This window comes from Sesamum indicum, linkage group LG8 (genome assembly GCF_026168435.1).
Source record: "Sesamum indicum cultivar Baizhima isolate 11 linkage group LG8, ASM2616843v1, whole genome shotgun sequence".
Classification (NCBI taxonomy): domain Eukaryota; kingdom Viridiplantae; phylum Streptophyta; class Magnoliopsida; order Lamiales; family Pedaliaceae; genus Sesamum; species Sesamum indicum.
In genome coordinates this window covers 3,303,974-3,327,794 of record NC_142664.1, presented here as the reverse complement: position 1 = coordinate 3,327,794, position 23,821 = coordinate 3,303,974, and the positions used below count along the sequence as shown (strand labels likewise).

General features: G+C 35.3%; 5 protein-coding genes and 1 non-coding gene across 10 annotated transcripts; 4 read left to right on the top strand and 2 right to left on the bottom strand.

Moving 5' to 3' along the window:
- Positions 1–1,262: 1,262 nt before the first annotated feature.
- On the top strand, positions 1,263–3,904 carry LOC105167621 (transmembrane protein (DUF872)). 2 transcript variants are annotated; one of them, XM_011087397.3, is made up of 3 exons: positions 1,263–1,504; positions 2,695–3,038; positions 3,321–3,904. In XM_011087397.3, exons 2-3 carry the CDS (start codon positions 2,762–2,764, stop codon positions 3,398–3,400), a joined length of 357 nt encoding a protein of 118 aa, XP_011085699.1. In that variant the 5' UTR covers positions 1,263–1,504; positions 2,695–2,761; the 3' UTR covers positions 3,401–3,904. The 2 variants fall into 2 exon arrangements, with proteins under 2 accessions (XP_011085699.1, XP_011085698.1); XM_011087396.2 differs by having other exon boundaries at positions 1,265–1,526.
- A 1,044-nt stretch (positions 3,905–4,948) lies between these two features.
- On the top strand, positions 4,949–9,687 carry LOC105167619 (SNF1-related protein kinase catalytic subunit alpha KIN10). 3 transcript variants are annotated; one of them, XM_011087395.3, is made up of 12 exons: positions 4,949–5,141; positions 5,257–5,349; positions 5,935–6,125; positions 6,696–6,880; positions 6,980–7,162; positions 7,257–7,388; positions 7,552–7,737; positions 8,016–8,105; positions 8,173–8,256; positions 8,494–8,631; positions 8,929–9,171; positions 9,259–9,687. In XM_011087395.3, exons 3-12 carry the CDS (start codon positions 5,939–5,941, stop codon positions 9,370–9,372), a joined length of 1,542 nt encoding a protein of 513 aa, XP_011085697.1. In that variant the 5' UTR covers positions 4,949–5,141; positions 5,257–5,349; positions 5,935–5,938; the 3' UTR covers positions 9,373–9,687. The 3 variants fall into 3 exon arrangements, with proteins under 3 accessions (XP_011085697.1, XP_011085695.1, XP_011085696.1); XM_011087393.3 differs by lacking the exon at positions 5,257–5,349 and having other exon boundaries at positions 4,950–5,187; XM_011087394.3 differs by lacking the exon at positions 5,257–5,349 and having other exon boundaries at positions 4,951–5,141.
- A 468-nt stretch (positions 9,688–10,155) lies between these two features.
- LOC105167730 (ethylene-responsive transcription factor ERN1-like) lies at positions 10,156–11,509 on the bottom strand. The gene has a single exon (XM_011087550.3). The coding sequence runs from the start codon at positions 11,331–11,333 to the stop codon at positions 10,296–10,298; it is 1,038 nt and encodes a 345-aa protein (XP_011085852.1). The 5' UTR covers positions 11,334–11,509; the 3' UTR covers positions 10,156–10,295.
- Positions 11,510–14,955: 3,446 nt separating this feature from the next.
- On the top strand, positions 14,956–17,619 carry LOC105167618 (vesicle transport v-SNARE 11). 2 transcript variants are annotated; one of them, XM_011087391.3, is made up of 6 exons: positions 14,956–15,114; positions 15,289–15,392; positions 16,108–16,166; positions 16,260–16,448; positions 16,895–17,065; positions 17,202–17,619. In XM_011087391.3, exons 2-6 carry the CDS (start codon positions 15,299–15,301, stop codon positions 17,352–17,354), a joined length of 666 nt encoding a protein of 221 aa, XP_011085693.1. In that variant the 5' UTR covers positions 14,956–15,114; positions 15,289–15,298; the 3' UTR covers positions 17,355–17,619. The 2 variants fall into 2 exon arrangements, with proteins under 2 accessions (XP_011085693.1, XP_020552095.1); XM_020696436.2 differs by lacking the exon at positions 14,956–15,114 and having other exon boundaries at positions 15,129–15,392.
- A 739-nt stretch (positions 17,620–18,358) lies between these two features.
- TRNAA-UGC (transfer RNA alanine (anticodon UGC)) lies at positions 18,359–18,431 on the top strand. Its single transcript has one exon. It is a non-coding gene; the product is annotated as a tRNA-Ala (tRNA).
- Positions 18,432–18,769: 338 nt separating this feature from the next.
- On the bottom strand, positions 18,770–23,719 carry LOC105167617 (Transducin/WD40 repeat-like superfamily protein). Its single transcript, XM_011087390.3, has 14 exons — positions 23,409–23,719; positions 23,140–23,240; positions 22,718–22,824; positions 22,518–22,553; positions 22,337–22,422; positions 21,779–21,846; positions 21,566–21,676; positions 21,346–21,471; positions 20,494–20,637; positions 19,810–19,918; positions 19,591–19,727; positions 19,481–19,516; positions 19,295–19,394; positions 18,770–19,198 (listed from the first exon to the last, which is right to left on the bottom strand). Exons 1-13 carry the CDS (start codon positions 23,578–23,580, stop codon positions 19,302–19,304), a joined length of 1,326 nt encoding a protein of 441 aa, XP_011085692.1. The 5' UTR covers positions 23,581–23,719; the 3' UTR covers positions 18,770–19,198; positions 19,295–19,301.
- Between the last annotated feature and the right edge of the window lie 102 nt (positions 23,720–23,821).

The following is a 23,821-nucleotide window of genomic DNA, read 5'->3' as shown; positions in this document are numbered from 1 at the left end:
GAAGTGACTGAAAGAAGAAACACTCACAATATGTTTGTTTCGTTCTTGTTGTCGCGAAGCCGATTCTCTTCACTGTTCAAAGTTGACATTCGTTGCACCTTTTTACAACTTCTCATCAATTTCATGAAAGACAAACTCCTCGTCATTGTAAATCAGACACATTCCCACGTTGTTATATTCTTCTTCAGGATCTCCTGCACTAAATAATTTAAGTCGAGTCGAAAATATTTTTATTTATATTTATTTAAATTAATATCGAGTTTAAAAAATTATGTTCAAATTTGATGTGATTAATGTTCAAATCTAATTGAAACACGTTTTAATTGGATCAAACACATGAGTCGAGTTTGAATAATTTAATATTTTTAATTATATTTTTATTATTTTTACACTATTCGAATCGAGCTGAGTCCATCTTGAAAGCGTACTGCCATCCAACATATAAATATTTATTTGAATATAAATGCTATGTTTGTTTTAGTTTGCCCTCCCCCCCCCCCTTTTTATAGTATTTCATTTTGTATCTGAATTTCATATAATTTCTTAAAATGAGCTGTCACAATGTGGTATTTGTTAAGGTATTCGTAATTCCTTAAGAGTATTTATAATTTTTTAAATAATAATTGAGTATTTGTGATTATAACAAATCTCAGGAGGATCTATTATAATTTATCCTTTTTAATATTACCAAAATTACTAAAAAAATAATTTTTTTTTCCCTTGGGTTGGGGGAGGGGGAGGAGTTATTCCTCTTATATATTTTTATTATTTTTGTGATATTTAATATTTTGATGCTACATTTGGGATTAAAATGAATTTAAATTATTAAATATTCTATTAAAGTCAATTAATCATAATTCGTTCCAAAATCGATTGAATTTAACAGATTAAATTTAAACATTCACTCAATAAGATTTTAGACTCGACTGGAATTTGATTCGATTAATAAATAAAATATAATAAAATACTGGCGTACATAAGAAACTAAAAGTTCGAATAATTAAATCAAGTTGAAATAAAAAAAAATAAAATTTGATAATAATAATAATAATAATTAGAAAGAAACATGTATGTTAATTTGTTGGACTGGACTTGATTTATTTACATTGGGTGAAGTGTATGAGGGCTTATCCATGGGTTGATTGCCCCAATCCCCAGGCCCAGAAGAGCAAGTTAAACCTGATCCAGAGATGCTTACTTAGTAGAAAGGCCCACGGTAGGCCCAATTACATCTTTTGATTATGTCGAAAATCTATTCACTGTAATCCAAGCTAGTCGTGATCCTCACCTGTCCACATCCGCCCCCACACGGTGTCGCCGCCGCTGACCGTTGGTTTAACTTTGACATCTACTCTCTTTTCCAATACTTGATAGTTCAGAGAATTGATCCAATTTATCTCGATACGCCGCCTTTCTTGGTGTGTGCCGCTACTTTTCTACGGGTTGACCTTTCGCCGTTGGTCGCCCAGTTCCCCTTGCCGGCAGGGACTTCTCCGTTTCTGTGGTGAATAGTGTTGCATCTTATGGTTAATTTCTGAAATCCTTAATTTTTTTTTTTTTTTTTTTGGATAGTTTTAGGCTCTTAGCTTCTTAGTGGAAGGATTATTGTTGTGGATTTGAGAGATCTTACAAAATTTTGATGTTCGTGCTTGCTGGGAAATACTATTACTTCTGATGATAAATGATAATAGCTCTGCTTCTTATTTGTTTGGACATTGGTATGCGTCCGGGAAGGAAAGGATTATCTTCATGGATTCACGAGGTTTTGTGAAGTTTAATACTAATACTCTGTGTTCTGATGTGTAAATGAGGATACCATGTAAGGAAAATTGGGGGATTTCAGGTTCTAGAATGACGGCTTGGAATCTGATATTGAGTGTCATTTGAAGGTAGATAATGCAACCTATAGCACAAGTATGTAGGAACTTCTCTGTTGGTTGAATGGAAAGCTTTCATAATTCGGACATATCAAACATCTCTGGTGATTTCTTCACTATTGGCTCCAATTATAACCCTTTGACGCAAGAACTACTTTACTAAATATTAGAACAGTTTTCACTCTTGACAGATGACTCAATAATCAAAATTCTGAGATCGTACTTGAAGCTATAAAGTTTTATATCCATTGCCAGCTAGTCTGCTTGTCCGTCTATCAGCTTTGTTTCTTTGTCTATGGCTTCTGGACAACTGGTGACTAAGCCTTGAGGGCTCTAATTTGTTGCTTACCTAACGTCTTGGTGTAATGCATTAGTTTACTGCAGTTTCTGAAGCTTTCTGAATGTGAGACTGCATCCTGTTGATCCATTTGCAGAGTTCAAAATTCACTCACTATAGGTCTATAATGCAAAATAAAGTTTCCATCACCCAAATTGGTTAAAAATAGCAAAGGTTGAATACAAATACAAAGTTTATACCATGGAGTTAAGGATGATGGTCTGCATCAAGTCTCAATAGAAGTGAATACATTTTCGTAAGTTAATGGAGGAAAGTTACTTTTGAAGGTCTTCCCTTTTGAACTTTTTGCTAGGGAAATAGAGAGGTGAGGGTGGGAGGTCTTGATTTCATGGGATCATTAGAGATGCCTAGCTAATGAAATAGTTATCAGACAGACTTTTCTTTATTGGAGGTTTCATTTTGTTAGTCGATAAGTTTTGCTTTTTCTAGACTAATCTCTTTCCTATTTTTGTTTTGAAGCTGTTATTTGTATTCCAGCACGAGGTTTTTGAGTGAGATTTGCATAACTCGGAGTGAGTTGAACAATATGGCATCTAAACGAAATATCCGCTATAGTCGTCTTGCTGTTGATGAAGATGATTATTATAATGACAGCAGCCAAAGCCGACATGATCCTAGATTCGATTATACACCCAGAACCTATGACAAGATTCCTTGGAAGTCGATATGTCTTGCACTTTTTTTGCTCCTCCTTGGATGCCTGCTTCTTTTGCTTGCAACTTTCATCTTCACTGGTCACATGGGTGGGGAGCTCTCACAAGCATACGGCCTCTTAGGACTGGGGCTACTTACCTTTGTGCCAGGTATCCCAATATGTCCTCATTATTATTTAGTACCATTAAAGTTACTATATAGTGTGTACATGGGCCTCTTTTATGTTGCACTGATTAATCTATATGCTGCATTATATTGAATTGAAGCTCTTCATTTTGATTAGTTGTATTGTCATTTTAGCTATAGGCCGTTGATCTGACACATTAGCATCTGCCAATGCTTCATTTATATATCAATACTAATATATTTATTTCTGTAGTTTGCTTGAGCAACGGCCATATTTTATATTAACTCTTATGAACTGGTCACAGGCTTCTACGAGACTCGGATTGCTTACTACTCCTGGAGAGGTGCCCAAGGATACCGCTTTGCCTCAATTCCTGACTATTGAGGTCTGGTTGTTTCAACTGCTCGTTGGTGTTTAATCAGTTTAGTTTCAACCTTATTCTATTTCCTTTTTGTTTCCTTATGGCTTAAAGATTCTTTCTGAAGAACAATTATCGTTATGCTCCGTTTGTATATCTAGAAACGAGTGCTTTGTATATTTTTCCATTGAGTTCAGCAGAAATCCGGTTCCATATGCTGCAAAATACACGTGATCCTGGTCGAACCTTTTAATAGCAGCAACCCGACAATGGAGATGTTAGAAATTCAGGAGGGATTGGCTTATTGCTGTCAAAATCTGCATCCTGTTGTTGGTTGTAGAATATATGCGTTTGTAGAAACGGGTTTTGAACCGAAAGCATAGGAAGAATTTGTACTTGGACATTTCTGAAGTTTTAAGTGCTAATGACATGAGAATTATGGAGTAGTATTAAGGAGGAAACCTATGCATTTATTCTTGAAAAGGATAGTCTTCTGATACTATTATCTAAAGAGCCCACCTCTTTTTCTATCCCTCTCTCAAGGCATTATTATGTGTATTTCTAGCAGATTGCTGCTTGGGTGGGGTTCCATCATTGTCCAAACTAAGTGGCACGTAGAAATGCTGATAATACTCTCTAATCAGTTGTAAGTGATTCCTTTCTTTTGGAGGGAAAATCAAAGAAAGCAAAGAATCATTTGCAGGAAGACTTGCATGTGCGCAAACACCACTTTGTTTATAATTTGTAAAGAGAAACCAAAACATAAACTTATACATCTATCTATCTATCTATATATTGATGGATTTAAAGCTACAAATTCAAATCTCCAGTAACAATTTTTTTATCTTTTAATAGTTTGAAATTTTTCATGGGATTTTACATTTCACAACTCTAATTTTGAACTGTTTTATACAATACTATAGATTTTAAAATTCTTATCATATGCGATCATTTGAATTTTTTTTTAAAAATAATTTTGTCAAAATATAAAATTTTAGGAGCTTTGGAATCTCAACTCTGAAAATTTGGGCTTAAACCTTCATCACTTAAGCAAAGGTGTAAACTAACAAATTGTAGTCAATTTATTGTACAAAATGCAAAAGAGAAAAGAAAAATCAAATATTCCTTTTAGCAATCTATTTCAAGTAGATTACGATTTCAATTGAAGATAAATATAACTACTAACGTTTAAATCTTTGATATGAAATATTTAACAATTATCAAAGTCAAAATATAATGATATTAGAGTATAATAAAAACTTATATGTTGTTGAATTTTAATTTATAACCTAATAGCAGTGGAGCCCAAGTTAACTATAACATGCCTTATTAATTAAAAAAAAAACAAAAATATTGTTAGTATTGTATGTCAAACTTGGGATCAAACACATCTAATTTTCTTTAAAAAAATGAAATAAAAAATACTAACTTCCATTGACAAATATCTCAATTGTCATTATATTCATTAGCATAAGTTATTGCAATATAAATAAAATAATAATAGTTACAACTCCAAGGGAGAAAGAAAAATATATAATAAAATTCCAACACAAATAACAAGAGACCCAAGTACCGGCGTTCGCTTTCTGCGTCATCATTTCCTCATACCTCCATTGGAGGAGGCAATCAATCCCCGTACCCCTCGTCCGCACTGTATCATTCCTTTCACATACATTTATTTTTCCTAATTTCTTTTTCTGCCCCCCCAGCTTCAGTCTTCTCCATTTGGGATTCTGTCTGCTGCTCTTCGTCGTCGTTTGTTTCTGTGTAAGCTTACTTGCTCGTGATTTTTCAAGTGAAGGAATTGAAGAGTGTACGTATTAGTCTCTCCTCTATGTGATTGTTTAGCTTTCTCATTTAATATTTTACATGAATTGTCCAGATCTGTAGTGGGTTCATGCGAGTTTATGGAGTTGTGAGTTTGCGATTTTGGGAAAAAATCTCGTGTTCCAGTGTTAAAGGTTTGAGCTTTCGGGTATGGAGTGAAGTGCTTTTTGATAAATATTAGGATATTGTGATGAATTGGTTCGCTTGTGGGTTTTAGTTTGTGAATTTGGACTTTGGGTTGCTGGTTTTCTAAGTTAAAATAGATGATTATTGTTTAATTTGCATTTGATTGCTATTTTCTGGAGTACGTTTATTCGGGGAAGAAGGAATTTTAGATTTCGCTGTAAAAATGAAGCGCAATCTAGCCCCAAATTCACTTAGTGTGTCGAATGGGAAATTTGTCTGCTTTCAAAAATTTGAACCTGGTGATGGTTTGTGCTAGCATTTGAATCAGAATAGTTTTAGCCCCAAAATGGTTGGTTGTATTGCATTCTCTTCAATCAGCTGGAAGGCACTTGTTGATATGGGCATTGCTAAATTCATCCATCAGCAATGAGGATGGATGCTTTGGTTTTTGCTTACTTGTGGTTTCATTTGTTATCATATGACTGAGTTTGGAAAATGAAAATTGGAACCTATGACTTGCTGCTATCAAGATGTTACATATTGATTTTAGGTTTGAGGGGTTTGATTTTTTCTTTATTCTTTAACTCCATTTGTGATATGGATCCAGGAAGATGGACGGATCAACCCAAGATGGTAGTAGTGTGGATTCATTCATGCGGAACTATAAGCTAGGGAAAACTCTTGGAATCGGCTCATTTGGTAAAGTTAAAATTGCTGAACATGCATTGACAGGGCACAAGGTTGCTGTCAAGATCCTTAACCGCAAGAAAATAAAGAATATGGATATGGAAGAAAAAGGTGAGCAAGCTAACAAGCAAACTATGTTTCTTTGACTTGTCTAATTCCATTTGAAGCCTATTGTTGAGAAATGATTTGTTATATCTTCTGGATCTTCAGTTGCTTCACGCTTTTCAAGGTGAATTCTTCCCCACAAACATTTTGCAGCAATCTAAAACTGAAAATATTTTATGATTCCTTCTTATCGTATTAGATTATATTTGGTATACATCTACTCTGGTTTCACTCTGTGTGGAGATTTGCTCAATTCTTTTGGAGAATAGCTGATGACTTTCGATGCCCCAATCCAGTAGTAGTATTTCAGTTTGTGAGGCTCCAAATATTAGGTTCTAGTTTTTGCCTAAAAAATGGGTTTTCAATCTCTTTTAATGTACATGTGAGACAAACATTATACCGCGGAAGACTTCTTTGAGTAGCATAGCAGAACTTAGGTGTCCACGTATGTACATCGTTTTAATGTTCGAGTGGTTTATTTTGCAATCTTTTCTATTTAGAGTAGTGCAGAAGTTAGCTGAATGAAGTTATATTAAACCATGCTGAGCTCTTTTAAGAGTTGGTGTCTTCTTGCAGTTAGAAGAGAAATCAAAATTTTGAGATTATTTATGCATCCCCATATCATACGTCTATATGAAGTCGTGGAGACGAATACAGATATATACGTTGTGATGGAATATGTAAAGTCTGGTGAGTTGTTTGATTATATTGTCGAGAAGGGCCGACTACATGAGGAGGAAGCCCGCATCTTCTTTCAGCAGGTTAGATGCCCTTTGTTTAGAAATCGCTGTGTTTCTTTTATTTAAGCCTGTATGTCAATGCTTTTGTCTTTAAACTTTGACTATTTGCTGGGATTGCAGATAATCTCTGGAGTGGAGTACTGCCATAGGAATATGGTGGTTCATAGAGATCTGAAGCCTGAGAACTTGCTTTTGGATTCTAAGTGCAATGTGAAGATTGCTGATTTTGGTTTGAGTAATATCATGCGTGACGGTCATTTCCTGAAGACGAGCTGTGGAAGCCCCAACTATGCTGCGCCAGAGGTACTTAGAGCATTAGAAGAAATGTGTATTGCAGAATCTTTGAACATAATCAGTACAGCATTTTGAAAGGCTTTGTTATGCATCTCGTGAATAGGTTATATCTGGTAAACTATATGCCGGTCCTGAAGTGGATGTGTGGAGCTGTGGTGTTATTCTCTATGCACTTCTCTGTGGCACCCTTCCATTTGATGATGAAAACATTCCTAACCTTTTCAAGAAAATTAAGGTACTCTCAGGCGATTTATAGATTCTTGCCCATGTTCTCAATCTCATCTACGCATCATAGAAAATAGTTATTATTAATTTATGTTTATGTTTATGTTTAGTCAAAAGTATAACATCAGATACTACTGAACTACACCATCTTTTCTTGTTTAATTTATCTATAGGGTGGAATATATACTCTTCCAAGCCATTTATCTGCCGGTGCTAGAGATTTGATTCCGAGGATGCTTATAGTTGATCCTATGAAGCGAATGACTATTCCTGAGATTCGTGCACACCCATGGTTCCAAGCTCATCTGCCACGCTATTTGGCAGTGCCACCACCTGATACAGCGCAGCAAGCTAAAAAGGTATGTTGGACTTTGAATCCCATATCTAGATCCTTAAAAGTAATAGAAGTCTTCTCTGCATGTAGTCAATTCCAGGAACATAAAAAAATGTACAAAATTCTGAATCTCTTATCTCCATTCTTCATCTGTGCATGTGTACCTAGTGTTGACTGTGCTTAATTTGGCAAACTTCTGCTTATTTCTTTGATCTGATTCTCTGGTGGCATGTGTTTACGGTAACCAATTGTTACAAGTAACTAAGTCGTGGTTTAATTTAAATATATATTTCATATGCGCAGATTGATGAAGAGATTCTCCAGGAAGTGGTTAAGATGGGATTTGACAGGAATGTACTTTCAGATTCTCTTCGAAACAGGGTTCAAAATGAGGTGAATGCTGTGATTGTATCATATACATCCTGATCTTCAAGTTTTCTTATTTTCTGGCTTATTTCAGGGTACTGTCACATACTATTTGCTGCTAGACAATCGCTTTCGTGTTTCCAGTGGCTACCTTGGATCTGAATTTCAGGAGACCATGGTGCGCTTTTTAACTTTTGCTGATGACTAAGGCTGTGGTTTTCTTTCTTATATTCATAAAGGAAAAGCTAGCTTTTCTATTCTGTCATCTGTCCATTCTTTCACTATTATGGGTTCCATAGATCATGTCATTGTGATTTCTATCTTCCAAACTTCTTTTATCATCTTGGCCCACTAATATTCATATGAAAATTTTTTTCCAAATGTGGCATGTTTGAGTAATTCTCTGCTTCTGTAGGAATTTGGGTATAATCGCATGAATCCAAGTGAGACTGTAGCATCTCCTGTTGGGCAACGGCTTCCTGGAGCCATTGATTATCAGCAATTTGGAGGAAGGCAGTTTCCAGTCGACAGAAAATGGGCGCTTGGACTCCAGGTTTGTTGCCTTGCCTTTTGCAATTAACTCTCAAGAGTATGAGTATATGCAAATTGAGCTTGTCTTGGAAGAACACGAGCTATCAATCAGAGAGGGGTAAGGTTTATAGTGTGATTCTTGGATTGAAAAATATCTCATAAAAACTCGCACAAGAATGTTCACTTTCATCTGTTAACCCTATTGAGAATTCAAGATTGACTTGGTGTATTTGTTGTTCACTATACCATTCCCTGTCGCAATAGTCTAAGCCTTCACTGATCATGATATTTATTTCTATTCATCTGATTGATGAACTAGTCTCGAGCCCATCCTCGTGAGATAATGACAGAAGTTCTCAAAGCTCTGCAAGAATTGAATGTGTACTGGAAAAAGATTGGACACTACAACATGAAATGCAGATGGAATCGTGGCAGTCCTGGTCACAGTAAAGGAACACTCAACAATTCGATGCTCGACAGTAACTATTACGGTGATGAATCTGGTATCATTGAGAATGATGGCAGTATTAGGCCACAGAATGTTGTCAAATTTGAAGTGCAGGTAACAGTTTCCGCAATCCATTTTACTCTTTACTTAAATGGCTCCCTTCTAATGGTCATTGGCCCAACTTGTCTAATCTTATTTCAGCTTTACAAAACCCGCGAAGACAAATATTTGCTTGATCTGCAGAGAGTTCAGGGGCCACAGTTCCTTTTTCTTGATCTTTGTGCCGCCTTCCTTGCTCAGCTTCGCGTCCTCTAAGTTTCTGTGTCAGAGCTCGTATCGATCCAGGTGGGGGATTAGAAGTTGATGCTGTATATATAATTGTCACCAGCTAAGCGCCAAGTCCCCTGGCTTTGAGATGAACGTCGTGCCAAGCCGATGTTTTTGTTGGACTTGGTTTCCTGCAACGACAAGTTCTCCTTTTATAAACTGTTTTAACTTTGCTTATCATAGTTTTATGCATCCGAAAGGAATCTTTCCAACCCTTAAATTCTGATAGTTAAGCTAAGTCAGCTGCAGTTTGCCAGATGCAAAATAATTAAATCAAAGATCATCTTGTGCAGTTTGCTGCTAGTCTTTCTCCTCTCCATCTATGCTTCGATGGTTATCAGAATTTTGTTCTTCTGTTCTTAGATATATCCAAGTTCGCACAATATTCTGCTGATGGTGAGGGTCCTTATCATACTTCCCACCAATGAAAGAAGATGATTTTGCATACTATTGATGTTTCCATGTTAATTTCTGATTCAGTATTAAGGTTATGTCTTGCTAGGCGAAAATATGTTTAATATTGTCAGAGAATTACGCTGACACTCCATGAAGTTTGGATATATATAATAAATTTGGATAAATATTATAGTTGGTTTTTAAAATTTGCCTTCAGAATCACTTTATCCCTTTAAATTTATCTTGATGTTATCATTTTTAAACGGTCTATCCCTCAGATTATTTTTGGACAAAAAAAGCACCTTATCCAGCCATGTCTGAAGTCACGTATTCTCTAACCAACAAGGCAAACACAGGAGGGCTCGAGGACTCCAATTTAAGTCCACCAACTTAGTCTCTAATTTTCATAAATGATCAAAATTTCCAAACTTATATTGGCGGTGCAATACAATTAAAGAATGGTTGCAAGCCTATTACATTGTCATCATGACAGGAATCATCCGTGTGTCGGCAAATTAACTAACAAAGCATATAGGCGGAAGATCGATGGAGCTCCAGAGGGACAATTCTCCATCAAGATTAAGGCAATTGTCATCCTCATTCTCCATCTTCTCTTTTTGCTCAACTTTCTCATTTATCGCGTTCCGAAGCCTGGAGACCTGATCAGACCTGTCGACAGGCGATTTCAGCTTCAGTTTCAGGCACTCACTGATCCCGTTAAAGGCATAGAGCGAAGCTGAAAACTTCCTCTCGTAGTTCATCCTCTTCATGGCCTCAGTCAGCGTCAGGGGTTCGTCCTCCATTCCTCCTGAGATCTCCTCAGCAATTTCAAAAGGTGAATATTCAATTGAAGACCCGATGATGTCATCAACAAACTGCAAGTCCACCACTTCCGAGCTTGCACAGTTTTCTTCCTCAGCTTCATTCTCCAGTTCCACGATTCCAGGGAAATCATTTGACATATCACTCTCAGTTTGTGGCATGCCAGGATCGAAACTACTGAAGTCATTAATCAGCCTGCTGTTATTCTCCAGGGAAAAATCCTCATCAGGGTCGTGGAGAAAATCAGGGAAGTTGGATTCTAATAATTCAGGCTCTTCACGATCTGCGTAGTCCATTCTCTGCTTCTCATCAGTACAAGGAATTGAAGAAGAAACTGATGATGAGGATGAGTTAGAACTGGAATTAGTGTTATCGTTTCTTGCCTTGAGCCTGCTGAGGAGAAGGTTTGTGATTTTGGAAGGGAGAACTGTACTGGAAGAAGAGGGCCAGAAATTGGTTCTTGTATTCGCCCCACGAAGCAAACACGCCGCCTCATCATAGGCCCTGGCCGCCTCCTCCGCCGTGTCAAATGTCCCCAACCACACTCTTATCTTTTGTATGGTGTCCTTTATCTCCGCCACCCACCGCCCTGACGGCCGCTGCCGAACCCCCACGAACCGCTTCCGGGCTCGTGTAATTCCCCCTAATGCTGCAGCCTTCACCATCTCATCGGCCGTCTGTTCACCGGGGCTGATCTTCAACTCCTCCACTGCCTTTCTTTTCCTAGCCATTTTAGTTGTTGATGATCTCGGGGTCGGGGGGGTTGCGTTAGTAAAGTTTAAAGAGTGTCTCTTGGGCTTGTGGATTGTTTGCTGATCATGTTAGTTTGATGTGGGAATGGTTGGTTTTATATGTGCAAATTAGGAAGATCCTGTCAAAGGATAAGAATTTAGAGCTGAAATGGTCTTCCATTGTATACTATATTAATCATGAAATATGTTTAGTCGTTCAGTCAAATTTAATTTAATTATATGACAAGTGTATCAAATTGATGATATAATTAAAAACGACGAATCAAATATAATAAATCCATTCCGTGTATGCTTTGACCTAGCCAAACAGTGAGTTTCTTGCTTCCAATGATGTCTCCTGTTAACAAAATTAAGATATTATTAGACTTGACAACAAGTCGGGGGAAATTCTAACTCAAACCTGATTAAGTCGAATCTAATCAATTATATAGTTTGTATAATACTCTTGACGTGTGATTGATATACAGTTTAGGAATATAGTCAATCACATGATAAATATATTATATTTAATTTGTAATTTATTTAGTACAATCAAATTTAATTTAGATAAGAATTTTCATGAGTCTGGCTAACTTAACCCCAGCCAAGACCCACTTCATTTAGAGGCTTAAAACAGTCGAATTTGCGACAAGTCTAAAGTGTTTGTATTACCATATAATTTCTCAAAAACATGTCCAAACTTCATTAATTACATTAATAATTTAAATATCTTAAGTTATAATATATTATAGGAATAATTATATTCTTCTTTCTTGGAGTTTGGTATAATTACACATAAATCTTTTATGCTTTGAAAAAATACATCTACCACTTCTAAAGTTTGCTTTCATCTAACAAATAATTCACTTTGTTAGCCAAATTCACTGAATTTGCTAAATATTAACAAAATAATTGAATGAAAATTGATATTTATCTTCGATTGACTTATTGTAGGTCAAACAATTTTTTTATAACTAAACTACCCTTATAACAATGAAGATATACCTCCTTACATGCATTAATACATGAAGACATATAAGGGTAATTTGATCATAAAATATTTATTTGACCTATAATAAATCTGTAATAAGTCAGTCAGGATAAATATAGATATTTTTTCCTATTTTTTTGTTAATATCAGCAAATTCGGTAAATGTTGACTAACGAAGGGATTTATTTGTTAGATAAAAACAAATTTTAAGGGTACTAAATGTAATTTCTCAAACCACAAAAAAATTTACATATAATTACATCAAATTCTAAAGAAGGAGGGTGTAATTATTCCTATATTGTACTATTATATAAAAATGGAGCACTTCACTATTAAAAAGTCAATTTTTGTCGTTGGTTGATGAAAGCTAAGTAAGCGATTTTTCCAAAGGTGACGGAGATGGTAACCGGCACAGCAATTATATATTGCATTACATATATATATATATATATATATATTAGTTATTGTTATGTGTGATCTTCACGAGCATATAAAAAAAAATATGGTACAAAACGAAAAAATAAAATTGTGAAAATAATCAATTTTTAATTGTAAAACAAATATGAAGAAATAAGGTGGGAGAGAAATGTGGAGAAGTGAATTAAGAGGAAAAAAAATATAATTATAAAATTAATAAAAAAATATTGAAATCATTATTATGACCAGAATTGTTTTAAATGAAAAAACAAATTGAATGTTCAAAAATTAATACGATAAAAGATATTTTTATAATAGTATAAATATATATATATATTATATTTCGTCAGATTTTGTGTGTCACCCAAACAGCATATATAGTGACATTTTCAGACCTTCATGACATAGTGATGAAGTGTTGGGTTCTTTTTGAAAAGACTATCACGTATGTAAGTAAATCGACTTTCGGATCAAAAGTTATGATCGTTTGAAATTCTACCGTCAAACTACACAATTCATGCACTCTATTTCGGGTTTCTGTCGATTGAACCATTCTCTATATGTAGCTGTCTCTTATTTTACATCAATTTTATTTTATTTTTATTGAAATTACACAAAAAATAATGGTCCGTTAGATTGACAAAAGAAGAGACATGTAAGATTTTCAGTGTCTGGAATTCAGTCTGTTATGCTGATTTATTAAGGTTCAAGATTTTAGAGTCACTGAGTTTGATCGATAAGATTTGCATTCATTAAAACAATTGAAATTATATTTATTTCTTTTATAAACAATTTTCCCTTTAATTAATTAATTCTGTCAGTAGCTTTTTCTTTATACATATTTAGAATAATTTTATTTTATCAGTTTCGATCAATTATTTTTATTTTATATCTATTTTATTTATTTAAATAAATATAATAAAATTTTAAATTATATACACGTATCGAGTGTGCTTTAATTATCGGCTGTGAGATGTCTAATATAAAAGTGGAAGTAGTGTATAGTGTAGTGTCAAGAGAAGGTGTCAATGCGCTATTGTTGTTGCTCCACGTGGAGGTTTAGGAAGAAATCAACGGTCATAATTCTCTCAAACATAAACTTATATATATAAAAAAGCTAATTAATTAAGACTTAAAAGCATAAGCCAGTTATAGGGTATCAAAAATCCTCCAAATGTTGTCAACACACAAAACCCGCTTTTTAATCACGCTAAAATACTTAAATAACAATGAAAATAGAGTATCTCTGGCTAAGTTTATTTAAAAAATATTATAAGCTCGTACATTTTGTAATATATTTTTTAGGCTAAATTTTATTTTTAAAATAAATTCATCGTGAAATGTTTGAATAAAATAAAATTATGAACTTTATAAAATGTAAGTTATATCAAATTTGTATTTAATTTAAATGAATTTATTAAAATCTCATAAATAAGTCCGCAACTATATTTTTTTTAAAAAAATAAAATTATAAAGTTCTAACATCTTAGTTTTAGAACTTATAAACTTTCTTTTAAAAAAATTATTAAATATTTTATAGCATCTTATAAGCTCGTAAGCATCTAATAAGATGTTTTAAAAAGAACTTATAAACTCAGACAAACGTCCTCTCAATTGGGCCTTTGATGAGGCTGAAAGATGATTTGGGCTAAAGCCCAAATACTTAGCCCACACTGAGTTGAGTGTGTCGAATACAGAGCCCAGAACGGACGACGTCGTAAGAGAAGTTGGGCCTTTGCTAGTAATAATCTTAAGAGATAATTATACAGTTTAGTTCACAAAATTTGATCTGATTACACGTGAATTCTGTATGACTTTGAAAATTATATTTAATATTTTGAATGTAAGTTTTTATTTAATAAATATTTTTTATTAATTAAAATTTATCGATAATTAATAAAAAATATTATATAAAAATTTATTTTTATTTCAATTGATTTATTATTAATTATTTTCTGATTAAATGAATTTTTTTTATCAAAATAATAGTGAATCTGCTTATATGTATTAGTGCGTGGACACGTTTAAAAGTAATTTGATGCAGAGTAGTGGTCGGTATTATGATAAAGTGTGATATCTATCATTAATTTTTTAAATAATTATAAATATAATAATTAAAATAAATTTAAAAAAAAACAGACCGTAATTTGCACTAAATAATATTATCATAAAGTAAAAAATATATTAGGTCCAAAAGAAATATGAACATTATTTTGAAGGTAGTAGAAAAGTAATTCCTTGGAAAGATGATCATTGACTCGTTATAAACCACAAATTTGGTGAAAAGAGCGTCCTCTTTTGACAGCGAACTCCCGGAAATCTCACCAACGTTGTCCCAATTTGTTCAAATTACAAAACCGGATTTTCCACCAGGTTCTTGCGATCATTTTTTTTTCCTCTTTTGATTCTGTTGAATTTGTCTAGTTCCATTATTGTAACTCTAATCGGCGATGCGAGATCGTTGAGTTTTCGGATATAGTGCTGTCATTTTCACAATTAAAAGGTCGATCGGGGGTCAATTTATACTTTTTCTGCCGATTTAATCAGAAAGTTCACCATGAGCGCGGTATTTGAAGGTTACGAAAAGCAATATTGCGAGCTCTCTGCGAATTTGTCGAAGAAGTGCTCGTCTGCTGGTCTACTTGATGGAGGTTACTTCAATACCTCAAGCCCTAATTTTATGTGGAAATCCAACATTTTTTGTTTTTTGTTTTTTTTTCTTTTTAATTTATGTTTTTTTGCTTTTTTTCTTTTTCTTTTTTGTTTAATGTTTGCTTGTTCTTGCATTCGTTTAGGCATCTTTTTGCTTTTTGTTAAATGTGGGTATTAGTTGAACAGAGAATTGAGACGAAATGCTGTTATCTAATTGTTCGGACGCCAGTGGAATTCGAAATTTGCTTTGCAGATTTTATAGTGCTACCAACTCATGAAGCTAAATTTATGGGATGTGATGGTCACGGAGCTGCCTATTTGTGGGGGGAATTTTAACTTATTCTTGTTCGCATTTCTTGTACACGACTGCTTGTGGGTTAATTATCTATGGATCGCTCACTTTGTTAGAATACTGTCTAAGATTACATCTAGCGACTTTGAGGAGGACTGATTCAAACCCTTGCACTGGTATCATATGGCTTGTCTGATAGAATATTTTATGTCCTTCATTCGGACATGGAGAAGGTGCTTGCTCCTACTGTATGCATCATTAATTGGTTGCTGGATGGATGATTTTGATTCTTTTGTCATGCTCATCAATATTGCTTAGCATCTTTCACTATGTACCATGTAGTTCTGAATTTATTTATGTTATTTTTCTTATGCTTCCTATAAAGTTGATTGCATGAGATATCAAAACCCATTTCTTTGCAGAGCAAAAGAAGCAAAAGATTTCTGAAATAAAATCTGGATTGGATACGGCAGAGGCTTTGGTACAGACCAACATTTTGCGGAAAATTTTTCTCTTTCCTCTTTTCACATTTTCTCTCTCTCTCTTTCTGAGATTGGCTGATGATCTCTCACAGATTCGGAAGATGGATCTTGAGGCCCGAGGTTTGCAACCAAACATTAAGGCAGTGCTTCTTGCCAAGCTGAGAGAGTATAAATCTGATTTGAATAATTTGAAAAGTGAGGTAAAGCAAATTGCATCGACAAACTTGGACCAGGCTGCCCGAGATGATCTGCTGGAGGCGGGGATGGCTGATACATTGGCAGTATGTTTGTGCCTTTCAGAATGACATCTCTCCATTATGCTTTTCATTTATCCACTTCAGTTTTAACCACCCCCGCCCACCTTGATGATTACTTGCAAAATATTTCAGCAAAGTAGTGTGCCTTGGTATTTTATGTCTCAACTTCGCAGTGCTTGCTTCTAACTCAGCACCTGCATTTTCAAGTGATGCATAACCTTTGAAACAAGTACAGCATTGCATTGCCCATGACACAATACATACATTTTGCCCTATATCAACTCTCTGTTAGTATGATCTTATGTCTTTTCCTGTGGATTTAGTGACTTTAGGCCTTATGATGTAATTCTGATCCAAAGATATTTAATACAGAAAAAGAATCCCCTTCTTCTGTTCAAGTTCCTTGGGAGTGAGCTATAACTGATAATTTAATTTTCAATTTGCTGACATGCTAATGGTGATTGCCACAGGTATCTGCCAACCAAAGGGACAGATTGTTAATGTCAACTGAAAGATTGAATAACTCCAGTAACCGGATCATGGAAAGTAGAAAGGTCATGCTGGAGACAGAAGAGCTTGGCGTGTCACTTCTTCACGATTTACATCAACAGAGACAGTCTCTCTTACATGCTAATAACACGGTATTACTTCATCTTTATCGTTTTCTTACCATATTTCAGTGTCCTCAATCTGAAGATGCAATGTCATATTAGACTGTAGAAAAGATCTAGGACAAGTTCTACTTAGCATGCCTCAGTGTACACCTTTCTGTTCCAGATGCATGGCGTGGACGACAATATAAGCAGGAGCAAGAAAATTATAAGCAACATTTCAAGAAGGATGGACCGGAACAAGTGGATTATTGGTGCTATAATCACAGTCCTGGTTATTGCTATTGCTGTGATCTTGTACTTCAAATTGTCCAAGTAATAGTTATTGAGGTGTGGCGAATGCAAGTTCTTGTGGTTTTCGTCTTGTCAATTTAGTTATTCCGAGGATTCAAACGCTCTGTGGTAGGATTAGCTGTGTATGTTAACAACTGTTTTATGATTTGGAACTTCTTGTCATTCTACAGTTGAATAAGAACTACAAATTGTTGTAGCCTTGTTGTATTCACCTGTAAAGTCGAAATTGGGGCTACTGAAATTATTTGATGAACTGTAAGTTTTGTAATTTGATTATCGTGTTTTCTCTACTCATTGGATTCATGATTTATGGTACCTGAACCGAAGGTATAACCCATATCATCTTTTAAATAAAATGAGAACATTTATCCTATGTGAATTAGAACTGTATGAATGGAGAATAGACATTAAAATTAAAAGGATGGCAATGGCCTGGGTCCGCTCCATTTGGGTTGGGGCTCAGAAAATTATAACCGGGTCTTGAGGTGGGTTTTAAGTTTTTGGTGTTTTGACCCTAAATTCAAAGCGAATTCGGTTATTTTAATATTTTTTGTGTATATATCTATATATTATATGAAGTATATGTATATATATATGTGAAATAATATGTATATATTTTACAAATTAAAATACTTTGTAGTTTCATTGTATATGTAAGTAATATATAGTCTGAAAGATTTAAAATTTTAAAGATTAAAATAGGCACATAGGAATTTATTTCAATAAATAGTGGGTTACAGGGGTTCAACCTGTGGAATCCCATTTCCGGAGCGAGATAGATATCATATCAGGTGCAAGAGATTCTTGAATCAAATTCGCCCCAAACCCAATTCCGTTACTATCCCTACGTTAAACTGGACTGGTGGAAGTGAGTAGAGTTAACCATTAAATTTCCTTTCCAAGAAATCGCCAAACAAGCTTTATTTTCATATTGAATTTCTTTTCAGAAAAAAAATTACCATTACAATCTATTTAACAAGAATTTGGTTTTTTCAAATTATTTGAGACAAATGGACTAAGTTCTAACACGGGGATGTAGCTCAAATGGTAGAGCGCTCGCTTTGCATGCGAGAGGCACGGGGTTCGATCCCCCGCATCTCCATTTTTTGTGCCTTTTGAGTTTTTATCTTTCTGCATGCTTTTTCCAGCCATCCAATTACACACCTTTCTTAACCATCCACAGCATCCTATGTGTATGTGTTATGGCAGCTGGTCTGATCTTGATGCGTTGTTTTCCTTTGTTCAAGTGGTAGCCAGAACATCATGCGACTATCCTCCGAGAGACAATTAAACCCACAACTTCAAATTGAATTATTTGTTCTGAACAAAAACCCAATCACGCAATGCAACAAAGGTTACTGATTTATCTTTGAACTATTTGATTATGATTGAATTCAACAACACACACCTGCTGCCTGTCTAAATCAGAAATGCTAAAGATATCAATAAGTAAAATACTTTGCTCCGGAACTTCCGGATGTATGTCGTAAGTTAGCCTGCTTCAAAATGTCATTTAAAACAGGAGATTCGAGATAGACAATTTTAGAGAAAACGGTCTGACTTCTATGATTCATTGTCTCAAGAATAACACCACCAATAACGACTCCAGTATGCTGATCCGAAGAACCCATCTATTTCACTAGCCGAAACATGCCTTCACCCTCGAATATTTCCTCAAATTGAACCTCATTTGCTCCAGCAACAAAATTGCCGAGATCAAAACTTTCCACAAAGCATTACACCTAGTAAAAGCCAGCAGATCACATTGCCATTGCTTCTCATATAGGTGCAGATGACCATTCAGTTAAGTATTTGGGTATGTGGTAGATATTAATAACCACCCACAAAGCATAGACAACTCTTTCAATCCTGATCAACATTAAATCTTTGATTAGTTAGGAACTCAATAAAATGTATACAAATACAGTTTCCGAATATGCAAATCAGACATGAGCCAGAGCTTACCTATTGATCACTGTACCAATATTCCAGAAGAAATGCAAAGCTTCGAATCCGCACCACCACTGACCACACTATCATCCTTCCACCAGTCGGCACATAATACCTAGATTGTGTGTATCATATTATTTACAAAGCTATTTACATTCAAAATGGAAACTCAATCTGGAGACCTTGGGTTTGGAGGGATACCTTGTCCTTGTGTGTGTCAAGCACAGCCAATGGCCACTGCAGAAAGAGAAACGATTGAGAAACAGAGTATGAATATAGATGCATAATTAGGAATTGAAGTAACTATATACCGCAGTTCTCAGATCCCATAGCATCACTTTTCCATCATATGAAGCAGAGACTAGGTGAAACCATGATTTATGGTGCCATTTGCAAGAAGATATCCAAGAATTATGGGATGAGAATTGGAAGATAGGAGACAAGGTTCCTGCTCAAAGAATTCAGAAGATACAGGTAAATTGTGATGGTTGGTACCATGGAATAGACTGGAGAGAGAGAGAGAGAGAGACCTGGCTTGCGAGGATCCCATATTCGAAGAACAGGGTCAGAACCACCAGCTGCAATGAGGGCAGAACTTTCCCCTCCAATATCAAGACAGTTGATAACCTTGCCACAGAACTAAGTGAAGAAAGACAAAATCTGTTAATGACCAACAATGATAACACTGTTTGCGGGCCAAATAATAATCAAAATAATCAAAAGCCATTGCATCTGATATGTGGTTCTAATTGCAACAAACAATTTCTATGGAAAATAAATGTGGACAAAATTATGTACATGTATGTTTTACAACATTTTTTTAAACTTGGACCGATTACGGTGGATTTTGAGACCGTTTTCACATCATATTTCTAGAGATGAAATAGAGGCCATGATGACAGAATAATTGATTTTAAGAAAAAATAATTGCTCCATTAGGCCCGCAATAGGTATAGCGCAAAAATATATACAAGTAAATGTCATTATCCCTAAAAAAAAAATTTATCAGAAAACTAACAAGAATCTTTATCTGACGTGAGAAGTATAGGGGATTCCAGTAGTAGATATATCAACCATCGTCAAACAGGATCGCAAAACAAAGTACAGGCCCTTAATGGAAGCTAACATATGAATGGAAGTGCTGTATGGAGATAAACAGCTTTATTTTCTTTAGAAGTGTTTAAAGGAGTGGGAGGATAGTAAATCTCACTCACAATGCTTAGAGAATCTTTGCCTGTCTCAACATCCCATCTTCTAATAGAGTGATCCCATGATGCTGAGAAAATTGTTCCGCGTTGCGGCCAGGTGACAGAAGAAACACACTGTGTGTGACCCACAAGTGTTGATAAAGCCTCTCCCTGCAAACAAATATGACAACTATGTAATGTATATATAATACTGAGGGAGGGGATAACTGTTCCACATAAAAGATATACGAGGTTCAAATTTATTTTTCGATTTCAGAAAGGAACCACAGCGATGTATAGTGATGTTATTCAACATTTGTTAATATGCCCCTTTAGTTACAACAATTTTGCAATCAACAAAAGCAAAGAAAGTATTTCATGGAAAACCAAAACCATTCTTTACTCTTCACAGAGAAGCTAAGTTGGATCTGTAGGCATAAAATTCATTTTGACAAACCAATTCACACATTGGAACAAGTTTTAGTCTCATTGTTCTCAATCCACCATAGCACTAAATTGACTGCTGCACATCAAATACTTTTCCTGACATCGAATTGCAAATATAAACAATTTATAAATCTCATCAGTCTATTTGTGGACTAAGGTACTCCACCCAATATACCAAACAGAACAAGTTGAGATATAGATTAAAATTTCATGATCACGCTAAAATCCCATCATTATATACGCGGACTGCTCTTCATATTTATATAATTATTCAGGCGAAGGCCAACTTTCTTTTAGATAATGCAGCGGGCAAAGATGGCTAATCAGTTAGAGATCACCAACATCTGCAACTTGAGGCAAATTTTGCCACCATAAACTGTTTTCGAGTTGATAATCCTTTGAAACTCTTAAGTCAATAGGCAATAAGGGTACCTCAGATTGAGGTTCCTCATCTTCACCATCCTTTTTCCTCTTCTTTACTGAAACTAAACCACTCTCAGTGTCGGAAGCATTTCCGCTCCACAAGTTGATAGAACAATCCCAAGAACCAGAACACACCTGATGAGAAATAGGTAAGTGTGAGAAAGCACTGAAATTCCTTTACAAGAATTATAATGTCGTGCATGAGAATTTAAGGAGCAAAAGTAACTACCATATCACCCGAAGGCTCTGCTGCAATGCTCTGAACAGCAGCAGTATGACCACGTAATATTTTAAATGCTCTAATCTTATTTGGTTGATCTAGTGACTCCTGTGCACCAAACTTTCAGAGTGGAAAAAAATATCAGGACAAACTTTTCGGTACAAATGGTACTCGTACTAAACAGAAAACTATCACATCAACAAAGAAATTTTCAGCATGTACCTTCCACAACCTTAATGTCCTGTCCTTAGAAGCAGTAGCAACAATTCGATCAACGACACTCTCAGATGCTGAGGAAATAACATATTAAATAGTCATAAAAGAAGATTGCAATTAGACAAATAAGCTTTAGGCCTTATGCATATAAATAAAAAAAAATTCCAAACTTTATCTTGAAAAATAACTTGTGCATACATCTTTTTGATAAGTGATTCATCCCATATGATATCTGTCTCCTAAGATTTAAGCTAAAGATGTAGTGCTCATAACTTTATCAATGAGGATGAATTTCGAGTAAGTAAATTTAAGGCACAGAAAATCCTAACTAGATTCTAGGACGCCAGCTTTTCAATTTTTTGTCAAGTGCATTATTTTTACCCCCTGCAAATATGTTTAAATAATAGCACTAGAAAAGATCTTTGTAGTAAGTACCAATAGAACACTTTACAGCAACTACATATTTATAAAAGAAAAAAAACCACACCAAAAAGATATTTTATGTAACATCACCCATAATTCAAAAGAAGCTTTCATCTTATATAACATAGAACCCATCCCTACCTTTTGGCTTTAAGACACAAACAGAAGTAACTGGGCCAGAATGCCCATCTAATATATGTGAACAAACTCCAGCAGCTCTCCATATCCTATGAGGCATTAACCAAATAACATTTTATCAGGGAATTTCTGCAGCAAAAATAAAGAGAAACGGCGAAAGAAGGTGACAACTCTATGGAGTTACCTTCCAAGACCATCATAGCATCCTGTCAAAATATACCTGTCAGATAAACAAGAAGTCAGCTTTGCCACTGACATGACTTAGTTAACTACTGAAACAAATTTACATCAATTAAGGTGGAATGAGATAGCTAATATTCACATGAGCCAAAAAAGAATGCAATTATCACATGCCATGAATACTCTTGAAGACTTAATGCATACCCATCATCAGAACCATCAACTGCGCTAACCCAGTCATCGTGCAAAGAAGGCTCTTCTTGTTTCCTAGGAGCTACAGCTTTAATGTATTCAATTTCAAGTACTTTTTCCTGTAAAAGGTCACAGATTGTCGGTAAATATATATATGTCAACCACACACAAAAACCATAGCAAATAATATTTCATCGTGCTGGTTCCATTTTGAGAAATTTATTTCCCTGCCCACTCAAAAAACAACTTACTGAGAAAAGAAGCAAAGAAGATTATATTCCCAGGCACGCGAGTACATCAACTCTGGTGCTATAACTAGGTCGTCCGGTAAATTAAAACATCATCAAACTCTAGTTATTTCTAGATAAATGACGTTTCATCTTAACTTGAAAATCTAAAAGTACCATTGCCTTAATAAAGGCAAAATTACTTACGGCGGATATGCCTTTGGCAAGAAGAAACTCTTCAAGAGACATCCGGACCAGCTCGTCATCAATGAGAAAATCAAAAGGCTCCTGTTTCCAATCAGCATTTGCTGATAAATGAAAGCAGAATCAAAATCATACGCAAATCAGCGTCGAGTGTCGAAAGTCAACTCAACAATCAAAACTCCGTAGACTAACTCAATTTCTTTCAACTTCAGTGCCAAATTTAAAGAGAGAGCTTGAGAGAGAAACAGAAAAAATGAGGACAAACAAAGTACCGGACTGGAGGAGATTGTTGACGAGAGCAGAAAGGCGAAAGCGAGTAAGATTGGCGGGTATGGAAATGGAAACCGGCGGCGCTCTGTACGGAGGTTTTAGCTTAGTTACGAAACGGACTTGCACTTGCCTCGTGGACCCTTCCGCAGCTGCTGCGCCTCCGTCGATATCCATTTCCTTACTGCGACTGCGGGTGTTCCCTGTGAAAGAGAGAGAGAGAGAGAGAGAGGGAACGGCGAGATTGCCGGAGGAAGAGCTCTTAGGGTTTTAGATAGCAAAGGCCCCTAATGTTTGATTGGTTTTTGCAAGGTTTTAGGACGACAACAGAACACAGTTGTGCGTTACTTTTTCTTTATAATTTATAACTAGGTCCTTCAAGTTTAGAACAATTACGCTTGCATCTCCTATACAAATT